At 42.5% G+C, this 11039-nt stretch overlaps 1 protein-coding gene across 1 annotated transcript; it reads right to left on the reverse strand.

The window, feature by feature from the left end:
* Positions 1–231: 231 nt before the first annotated feature.
* On the reverse strand, positions 232–8762 carry LOC132405915 (zona pellucida sperm-binding protein 3-like). The gene is made up of 8 exons (XM_059990895.1): positions 8749–8762; positions 7536–7639; positions 7278–7455; positions 7085–7196; positions 6923–7011; positions 6730–6851; positions 6516–6650; positions 232–269 (listed from the first exon to the last, which is right to left on the reverse strand). Exons 1-8 carry the CDS (start codon positions 8760–8762, stop codon positions 232–234), a joined length of 792 nt encoding a protein of 263 aa, XP_059846878.1.
* Between the last annotated feature and the right edge of the window lie 2277 nt (positions 8763–11039).

Here is an 11039-nt window from a genome sequence, read left to right on the forward strand (position 1 = left end):
GCAGGCCACATGGTCTGTCCCTCTGCTGTACTGCTCCGCATTCTAAGTTAATCACTAGCTCTGAGGCTTATTACTCCAGTACAATTACAACACTCAATGTTATGGAAATTTGCCCAAATATTTCCTGGCCACGAGAGGCAGTTCCTTGCTCCTTACTGGCCAATATTCAGTAAAGTGATGGAATTACTATTAACAGTATTAATAAGTGATAATTACTCACCAATAATGTAATCACTTGGTATTTAGTCTTGCTAGAATCATACAAACTCCTAAAAGACATGGAACAAAAATGGACTAAAGTAGTCAGAGTGCACATCTTGCACAATCTCGTGGTCGCAGAAAACCGCCCTCAGTCAAGAAAGCTCAACACCTCTACCTTCTGAGGACACTAGAGAGCTGGACTATGCACTAATTACCCACAGCCTTCTACAGACACTCAGCTGAGAGCATCCTAACAAGCTGCATCACTGCGTGGCCCGGGAACTGCACTGCCGCAGACAGGAGGGCTTTTCAACCAGTGGTTAAAACTGCCCAATGCATCACCAGCCTACCTACCATCAAGGACACTTATACAGAAAAGTGCTGGAAAAGGCCAGCAATATCGTGAAAGATCCCACCCACCCGCCCCTGCTTATGGACTGTTGGTCCCAGTCCCATCAGGGAAGAGGCTGCACAGCATCCAAGTCAGGACTGCCGGACTCAAAAACAGTCACTTCCCCCAAGCCATCAGGCTGATCAACACTCCACCCATTAACCCACCACTTATTATTCATGTACGTAGGTTATGTGCAGATGCTCTTGTACATAGTGTCATGTTACGGTCTCTGTTTATAAGCTAATCTTGTGTATTTAGACTTTGTTCTTTAGACGGATTGGGTTTCTTATGCTGCATTGGATCCAGAGTAACAATCATTTCATTCCTGGTTCAGAGAGGATTCATGAGAATGATTCCAGGAATGAAAGAGTTACCATATGAGGAATGTCTGGCAGCTCTTGGGCTGTATTCCCTGCAATTCAGGAGAATGGGGTGGGGGGGGGGGATATCTCATTGAAACGTTCTGAATATTAAAAGGCCTGAACAGATTAGATATGGCAAAGTTATTTCCCACGGTAGGGAAGTCTAGATAAGAAGGCACAACTTTAGGATTGATGGACGTCCTTTTAGAACAGATGTGGAGAAATTACTTTAGTCAAAGGGTGGTAAATCTATAGAATTTGTTGCCACAAGTGGCTGTGGAGGCCAAGTCATTGGGTGTATTTAAGGCAGAGATAGATAGGTTCTTGATTAGCCAGGGCATCAAAGGGGAGTGGGGATGACTGGATGAAGTGGATCAGCCCATGATGGAATGGCAGAGCAGATTCAATGGGCCAAATGGCCTACTTCTGCTCCTATATCTTTTGGTCTTATTCTCCTCTACACGTGTACTGAAGAGTGACAAGAAACAATCTTGAATCTTAAATGGAACTGCCTTGAAATAAAGTGCAAATTTGACAGAGCGTGGTCCCAAGCTATTCAGTGAAATGAAGGAAGTTAACACAAAGGAGGAAATACTGCCCTGGTTGGAGTTAACTGTGCACAAGGAAAGATTATCCCATCTCTGGTACCAACCATCTCCACCAATTACCTTATTTCTATCATTAGATCAGAAGAGAGGATATTTACTTATGATTGTACAAGAAACAGGCATATTCTGAATGGTGAGGGTCCTTGTTGATGGATGCTACCTTCTTGAGTCACAGCCTCTTGAACATGTATTGATGGTGTGGAGAATTGTGGCCATGATGGAGCTGGTTAGGTCTACGTTAATGATGATGCCATTTTCTGGATAGGTTCATGGATAGGGAGGGTTTTGAAGAATATGGGCCAAATACAGCAAATATGACTAGTGCAGGAGAGCACTTTGTTTGGCATGGACACACCAGAAGACACAAGGGGCAAAGTAGGTTGGATGTTAATGGGGCACTGAATCATGGAAAGTAAGGGTAAGCAGTCAGCTTCTCCCTTGTGGGAGATGACCATTTCTAGGCATACAAGGCACATCCTTGAGAGTTGGAGTTGGCTGTGGTCGGAGCTCCCAGAGTGCTGTATCGGCAAGCTGTGGCACTGGCGGTTCATGGCAGGAAGAGTTTTTCTTCCTTCTACCGTCTGCGTGACATGATGGGCTGTCGGGACTTTTGAGACTTCCTTTTAAACCGTGCCATGGACTGCTCTTTATCAGATTACGGTATTGCTTTGCACTGTTGAAACTATGTGTTATAGTTATGTGGTCTTTGTCAGTTAGTCTTTTATCAATTATGGTATTGTCTGCACGGCTGAAACTATGTTAACCATAACTATATGTAATCTATGTGGTTTTGTGTAGGTCTTGTAGCTTTAGTTTTGTCTGATGGGTTTGTAGTTCCTTTCCGGGAAACGTGCTAAGATGGTAGCGTGATATCGATATGCGGCAGCCTCTCCGGACTCTGGATTGGGGATTATCAAACGTTATGTGTTTTTCTTGTGTGGTCTGTTTTGTGCTTTTTCGTGATATCATCCGGATATCATCTCGTTTTTTAACTGCATTGTATTTGTGGTTTATAAATGATGATAAACTGAATCTGCATCTGAATCTGAACATGATTAAAAACACAAGACCTGGGGAAAATAATTTTCCAGCATTTTATCATTTAAAAAATATTCTGCATGTTGGTCTCTTGTACAGCATTTCCAATCAATATTTTTCCCTCAAGATAGACAAAAGCGCCACCTAGTGGAGCAGTGTTGTATTTCAGCTTGAACACAAGAAATTCGGCAGATCCCACACAAAATGAACTCAGCAAGACAGCAGCATATATGGAAATTAATATATAGTCGACATCTTGGGTTGAAATCATTCTTCAGGACTCTTACACATTCTTTATTTTCAACCAATGAACTCTCCTCTTCCAGAGAATACTGATCAATTCTCCCTAGAAATAAGTGATTTCATCACTGCTAGAAGTACATTCTTCATGAAACCTTATACTTAACTCTAGCAGTTTGCATATGAGCAAAACTATGTACAACATACTGAAAATGCTGGAGCAACTCAGCAAGTCAGACAGCATCTACGGAGAGGAATAAACAGTTGACATTTCAGGTCAAAACCCTGACTGGATAGGAAGGGGACAAAGACAGATGAAGGTGGGGAGGGAAGTACAAGCTAGCAGGTGATGTTTTCACTGAACGCTATAGACAGTAAGCCTCCCTCTATATTGTGCCATCAGACAATTGTAATGGAGATACTGTATGATTTTGATAGTATACAGATTTTTCCCTATCCTTCCATGAGAAGCATCGGATAGAAAAGCATTACACATCTTTTAAATACAAGGAATGAGCCTGATCTACCTTGAAGTATTTAATGCAGCCTTTTCCTAATCTGTCCTGCCTGGTCACATTTTTTGCATTTTCCTATAGAGATTGGTTTGTTAATTCAGTGATAATTTCCTCCATGGGCTAACAGGAATGCTGAAGGACTACCCCTTGTCACAGTGCACAGACAGACTGGGCTAGACAGTCTAATCAGAGTTTCCCTTAAGTGGGATTCAATTCAAAGTTATAAGGGCATGGAATGGATTCTTCAGCCCCACTTACCCCAGCCCGGTCAAGATGCACGACAAAGCCAATCACATTTGTTCACCTTTGACCATTATCCCTCTAATCTCTTCTTGGTGGTGTCCAAACATCTTTTAAATATTGTTATTGTACCTGCCTCAACCACTTTCCCTACTCTTTCCATATGCACTAGGTGACCAATTTATTAGTTACCTCATATACCCAATAATGGCCAATGAGTGAATATTCCTGGCCTCCTGCTGCAGCCCATCCACTTCAAGGTTCTATGTGCTGCAAATCAGATGCTCTTCTGTACACTGCTGTTGTAATGTGTGGTTATTTGAGTTACTGTTATCTTCCTGCCAGCTTGAATCAATCTGATCATTTTCCTCTAACCTCTCCCAATAATATTGTGCATTTAATAGCTAAGCAATATTGTAATTCTATGATTAATCATTCTTTGTTTACTTAAATAATTATGAGTTATATCTAAAAGTACATAAATGGTACATATCATGTCACCACGTCAGCAAGAACACACCTCACTAAAAGTAAAACAGTACACATTTGTCATGATCTGGCCACATTTTTCTTTTGATTAGTTTTCTGTTTTAAGTTGTAAAATATGACAGTGGTGATGAGCAAGTTTTAAACAAATCAAAGACCTATTGAAGTGCAGTGAGGTGTTCAAGTTTGAAAAAGTGCAGCAAGAAATGGTTGTGTAAAAATAGCAACAGTGCAGCACGTGCTTCAAGAAAAAAAGAGACATTGGTCCAGTTAATAAAGGCAGAAATGTACAAGTTCACTGTTTACAAACAGTGAATATGGCCAATTATGATAAATTTTAAGTAGAAATAGTTGGCTATATCAGATAGATGCATTTGATTACACAACAGATAACTGGATATTGTATATGGAGGAAATGGAGCAAATGAAAAATCCAAAAATTGAAAGCAAATGAAAAATCCAAATCAAAGCAAGTGTCAGTTTTGAGAGTGTAATAGGAGGATGAACATTTAGTTTGCTTAACGGTTTGTCTGTGCTAACCAAACCAGCCAAAATGAGCTTTGTCAATATTGTGAAAGTAATGTGGAACATTTGGAACCAAAACCATTGTTGATCACGGAGTGCTTTAGGTTTCATAAGTGGAATGAAAAAGGGCCTTCTATTTTGGCATACATGGCTGAATTGAACAAGTTGTCTGAGCATTGCCAGTTTGGTTATGGACATGATACACTGAGAGCTAGTTTTATTTTGTGTAACCTTGTAAGAAAGCATTCAAAAACAGTTCCTAACTGAAGCACAACATACACATATTTTGTATTTGATCCGCTAAAGTGCAACACCCTACCTTTGGCTGGATAAAGCTCAATTTGCCACTCAATCTACATCAACAACTGATCCATATACACCATTGTCCTTTGGCAATCTTGTAAATTATTCACACCACAAATCTATGTATCATCTATGAACATTACTAACCCATTTACATTTTTATTCAGGTCTTTTAAATACATCATAAACAGAATGGAACCCTTAACATCACCAATCACACCTCCAGCCAGTATAATGTTATTAATTACTACTGTCTTCAATATACAAGCCAATTTTTAATCAAATAACCAAGCCACTGAATTCATGTAACTTAATATAACATATAACATATATATATATATAACAATCACAGCACGGAAACAGGCCATCTCGGCCCTCCTAGTCCGTGCCAAACTCTTAATCTCACCTAGTCCCACCTACCCGCACTCAGCCCATAACCCTCCACTCCTTTCCTGTCCATATACCTATCCAATTTTACCTTAAATGACACAACTGAACTGGCCTCTACTACTTCTACAGGAAGCTCATTCCACACAGCTATCACTCTCTGAGTAAAGAAATACCCCCTTGTGTTTCCCTTAAACTTCTGCCCCCTAACTCTCAAATCATGTCCTCTCGTTTGAATCTCCCCTACTCTCAATGGAAACAGCCTATTCACGTCAACTCTATCTATCCCTCTCAAAATTATACCTCGATCAAATCCCCCCTCAACCTTCTACGCTCCAATGAATAGAGACCTAACTTGTTCAACCTTAATATTATAGATGAACATTCCAGAATGGATCTTGTCAAACTCTTTACCAAAATTCAGGTGGACATCTACAGTCAGAGTTTCAATCACCTCCTTGAACAATGTAGCTTTTCATGACATGCCTGTACAAAGTCACACCGACCTCTAATTATGCCACGGGGCTTTACCTGTGAAGACTCCCACCAACTATTTGACATCCTGCACTAAGACTGACATATTAATTGTTTTGGTAGACTGCAGCCATCGGTACTGAAATTGGCATTGGTTTAATTTCGCTTACAAGTATTGCCCAATCTACTAGTTAATAGATCATACCATAATTCTTTAATATGGGAAGGGCGTATAATATATCATTAGACAGATTAACCATAGACCAGGTCTAGGTCAGCAGGAAGAGTTAATCCGATTAAAAATAAAATTTGACACTAAAACTAGTGTAAATTGAAGCCATTAAATAACTCGTGCTAGATACAAAAGACTGACAAGGTGATAAGCAGAAAAAGTTTACGTCAAAATCAAAGAAAAATACAGATATCTGGGGAATGGCATTTGTGGAGCTTTTTGTCAAACAGAGCCTGCAACAAGGTTAAATGCAAACTGATTAATATTCTCAGGTCTCAGTACGAGAAAGAATCGTGCAATTCACACTTTATTCTGTAGTTAAAGTAGTTGAACAGAGCTTGCTTGCGTTTCCTGCACAAGAACAAAATGATAAAAGTGGCAGCACCGAGAAAGGCAGCCGTTATGGCCAGGGTAATGATCAAGACCGTTTCATATATGACACCTACAAAGAGAAGCAGAGGCTAGAGAGAGAAACTATCAAAAGCGACAGAGGTGGGACCTTGAACTCACCCCTACGTGAAGTTTGCCCTCCAGGTCGTCCGATCTGATTGAAGGGTTGGGTTGCCAGGTCAGGCACGCTGTTCTCCAGAATGACCAGTGGTCCAAGCGACGCCTCACCCTCCCACGTCGCTTGATCAACTTTCTCTGCAATGCAAACTACCGGTCAAGAAACAGACAGAGCGACCCCCCCCCCCCCCCACATCCAGAAGGAACAAAAACTTACCAGCCTCATTCCGAGCCTCCCTCCGTCCTCTGGGAGAAACTACACCCTCTCCAATGGCTGCGCATTCCCCCAGGCGACAACAAGCACAGACATCGAGGCGTGTTTCTTCCAGTGGAGTCCATCTGACCAAGAAAACGTCATTATCATTAAGGTCGGTCACCAGAACCAAGCTCCAAGATGAAAAACAACTTACGTGTCCTGCGTCTTCTGGAAAGTGCAAGCTTTGTTCATGGAATCGCTCCGATTAACTGCAGCAACTTTCAAGCGACAATTGATGAAAACCTGAGGGACACATTGAACAAGGTTATTCCGTGAAACTTTGCCAACATATACAAGCCACTGTTCAACTCCTTACCAGGGAATGCTCATCTCCGGAGAAACGGAAAGCATCCAGATCAAAGCGGAGTTTGTCCACCTCATGGTCAGCCCCGCCAACACGAAGGTGGAAAAGGAGTCCTCGGTCGCACTGTCCAGGAGACACCTGAACAAGATGGACATGAGAAATAGTCACAGATATTATTATTTGGAGAAATCCAAAGGACACTTACCCGTGGTGATCAATGATGTTGTATCTCGGGGTGGAGTCCTTGTCCAGGCTCAGGGTGGCTACACAGCGGTCAATGTGGAGCTTCAGGGGCAAGTGGTTAATCATAGAAACAGAAGCTTCGATGTGAATGAGCTCGCCCAGGTAGTAGGTGGAGGAGGCGCGCTCTGTAAGCCAGTCATCTAAGAGACAAGACAGAGTTAGAGATCGTGCACAAACACTACAGTAGTCCAGCCCAAGAAACTGCACCCAACACACATACCAGTCATTAGCCGCAGGGAGAAAGATAGTTGTCCTTCCCCAGACCTGGTGGAGCTGAACGGCATCCAAGTGGGATGGATTGGGTTACTGCTCACGTTAGCTTTCCTGGAGGGAAGCAAGAGGCTATTGATGAGACTGGAGAATATGCATTTGGTCATGAATTATGCAGCAACTTTGCAGTGTTACCTGAAATAACATCGAATAGGAGCGATTGCTCCATTAGTTCACACAATAATCATTTCATGAGCTTGGGGTTTATGAACCAGGTGGGTGGTGTAGACAAGAAGTTCTTCAACAATCTGAAAGAAATTACTTCAATTAAAATCACTCACTGCTACTTATAATCCTTAAAAGCAATAATTTCCAAAATACAATTGCTAGACGTTAAATGAGGGTGTAGTGTCTAGGCATTTGTGCAGTGTGCAGGAGCAAAGCAGCTGCTGGTGTTTTACATTTTAAGCTGAACTCATATCAAACGAGTCTTCATTAATGCTGCCGGGTTTTATCTTCAACCAACTCAGACGGAGTTGGAATTGTCAAGCCATTCACCAGCAATTACACGCATTCGTAGTCTCTTGGGGCTTTCTACAAATGTGTACATTAAGATTTTCGACGTACAGATTAAACGCAAGGACACTCACGAAGTTTAACAAGAAGTCAAATTTCAGTAAAAGGCCACATGGTGAAGTGGCCGCGGAGAGCAGTGATACTGTAGAATATCATTCAAAGAAAAACGGAGTACCAGAACTCGGAGATGTGCTCATATTGAAATATGACTAGTCAAAAGCAGAAACACTAGGTTTGGAAAGTCACATTACCTGGAGTTCGCTGCCACAGTCGTGCAGTCCATAATCAAAGAAAATGGTGTGATTTTGAGGGAAGATGGCTGTTGGTCGGCAACCTGCTGTCCCCAGAGTCAGGTCAGCAGCTTTAACCAGGGGTTTTGTTCCAAATAAATCTGTGTCCACTCGAACCAATATATTGCGCTCCCCACATTGTACTGTTACAGTTTTCAGTGGAGATTCACTTCGCACCTCAACTGCATGGATGTGGGAGCTCAATTTTGATTCAACGTCAGGTTCCATTTCTCTCCACGGAAACCGCTGGTTTCCAAACTTTTGCCAAACATCGGAGCTGCAAACTGCTTCAGAGAGCAACAGCAAACCTCCCACAAGAAACGCGCATGATACCAAACGACACCAACATACCTCTACTCGAGAGCCGCCATCTTTTATACCCTGTCTTCTCTCAGCTGGCCCCATGCTCATGGCGTCAATGAAACAGTCCGAAATTTTGCATGGATTCCGCCCAATGAGAGGCCTAAGCATTGATTGTAAAGAAGCCTGTGCTAATGTGCACCAATTGGAGTGACACTCTGTTTCTCTGTCATCGACTGGTAAAGATCACTGCCAAGAATACTCCTTTGGAAAATAAATAGTTTGTTGATATAATCAATAAATCTCCCAGAGAAAGAACCAGTCAGCATCACAGCAGCAGATATCCTGAAATGGGTAGCAAGCAAGAAGAAAATGCCATCACCAGGGCCTGATCCACTCAGACTGGCTGAAGAAACTAACAGCATTACTTACAGGGCTGGCATCTCAAATGAGCCAGCTGCTTGAAGCAGGCTTCCACTCTGACTGGCTAACTCAAGGAAGGACTGTACTCGCAGAGGAGCAACACCATCAAACTACTGGCCAATAACCTGCCTGTCAATAACATGGAAGCTCCTATCAAGTATCATAGCCAGCAAGCTGAAAGAACATGTGTATAAGTCCCTAAGCCCCTGCTCAGAGAGGGGTTGATATTGGAACAAGAGGCTCCAAGCACCAACTATTTTTAGACAAAGCAGTCATGTGAGACTCCAAGAACAGGCAAACCAACCTGAGCACAGCCTGGATTGAGACTCAATGTCCCACACATGGATCCTGCAATGTCTGTCTCTATACAAGGTCAACAAGATGCTAACGACCTTCAAGAGCTCAATGGAGGACAATGCGAGAAGTTAACTCAACGCCAACAGCATAAGAGCCCATCAGATGTGGAATACACCCAGGTGATGCACTATCCCCACCGCTGTTCTGCACAGGCTTGAACCTACTCAGCCAGATCATCTCAGAGAGTGGACATGGGTCCAGGTGTAGTGACTATCAGCCACCTCCTGGATGACATCAAGCTCTATGCCAAAAATGAAAGAGACATTGACTCACTAATGCACCAAAGAGTGAGACAGGTCCTAAAAAGCCAGGTGAATGGGAAGACCAAGATCTGAGCCATCAACAGATTCACCCTACCAGTCAGCAGATACCCAGCTCCAATAATGTGCTGGCCAAAGAACGAACTGGAAGTCGCAGACATCAAGACCCTGAACTACTAACAATACATGGAGGATTCCACCCAAAACGTCCAACATACTGGATGTGCAAGGAATCTGCTGTGAACATCCAGCACATAGTATCAGGGTGCAAGATGCAGGCAGGGACAGTATACACTGAACGGCACAACCAATTTGCAGGAATTTAGTACAGGAACATCTGCACTGAGCTGAATGGGAAAACCCCCCGAGAAGGTCGTGAAGAATGACAGACCTAAGATCCTGTAGGACTTCCATATACAGACTCATTAGCAGGTAGTGGCCAACCATCCAGACATGGTAATATTAAACGAGGAACAGAAGTAAGCAATAGTAAAAGATATGGCAATCCTGAATGACAGTAACATCAGGAAGAAAGAATATGGGAAGCTGGAGAAATGCCAGGGCTTCAAAGAGCAGGCAGAAAGGATGTGGAAGGTTAAAGCCAGAGTAATCCCAATGGTGACAGGAGCTCTTGGAGCTGTGCCTCTGGGTTGGGAGAGTGGCTCCATCAAATCCCAGGAATAACACATGAGATCTTGGTTCAGAAAAGTTCACTACTATGAACAGCAAGTGTACTGGCTGAACCCTCAAGCTCCCAGGCTCTGGTAGAAAACCAGAGATTGAAGGAAAATACACATACACACCACCCATAAGAGGTGAGAGAAATATATATAGATCTGTGCAAACATTTTCGCTATATATATGTAGCTAGAGTACCTAAGACCTTTGCACTGTACTTATACTTCCTTATACTTATTCCTTATACTTCGTGCATTCATATATAATACTTCTAATTCGTTACTCCCCTCTCCTTTCTTATCAATTCCTATTTCACTTGGCCATACTGTATGATCTCTTCTTGAGCTTTCTACTCCATTGATTCTGTTGTCCTTTTTAACTTTTCTTATTTTCACTTTCCCTTTAACTCCATCCTTATATTTCCAGTTCATTCCCTCCCCCCCACTACTTAGTTTAAACACATCTGTGTTCCAGTGGCAAACCTGTCTGCCAGAATGCTGGTTCCCCACCTATTAAGGTGCAACCCGTCTCTTTTGTACAATTCATCCCTACCCCAAAACAGTTCCCAGTGGTCCAAGAATGTAAATCCTTGCTTCCTGCACCAGTTCCTCAGCCACACATTCAGATCCA

Source organism: Hypanus sabinus, chromosome 16 (assembly GCF_030144855.1).
Source record: "Hypanus sabinus isolate sHypSab1 chromosome 16, sHypSab1.hap1, whole genome shotgun sequence".
In the NCBI taxonomy this organism is placed as follows: domain Eukaryota; kingdom Metazoa; phylum Chordata; class Chondrichthyes; order Myliobatiformes; family Dasyatidae; genus Hypanus; species Hypanus sabinus.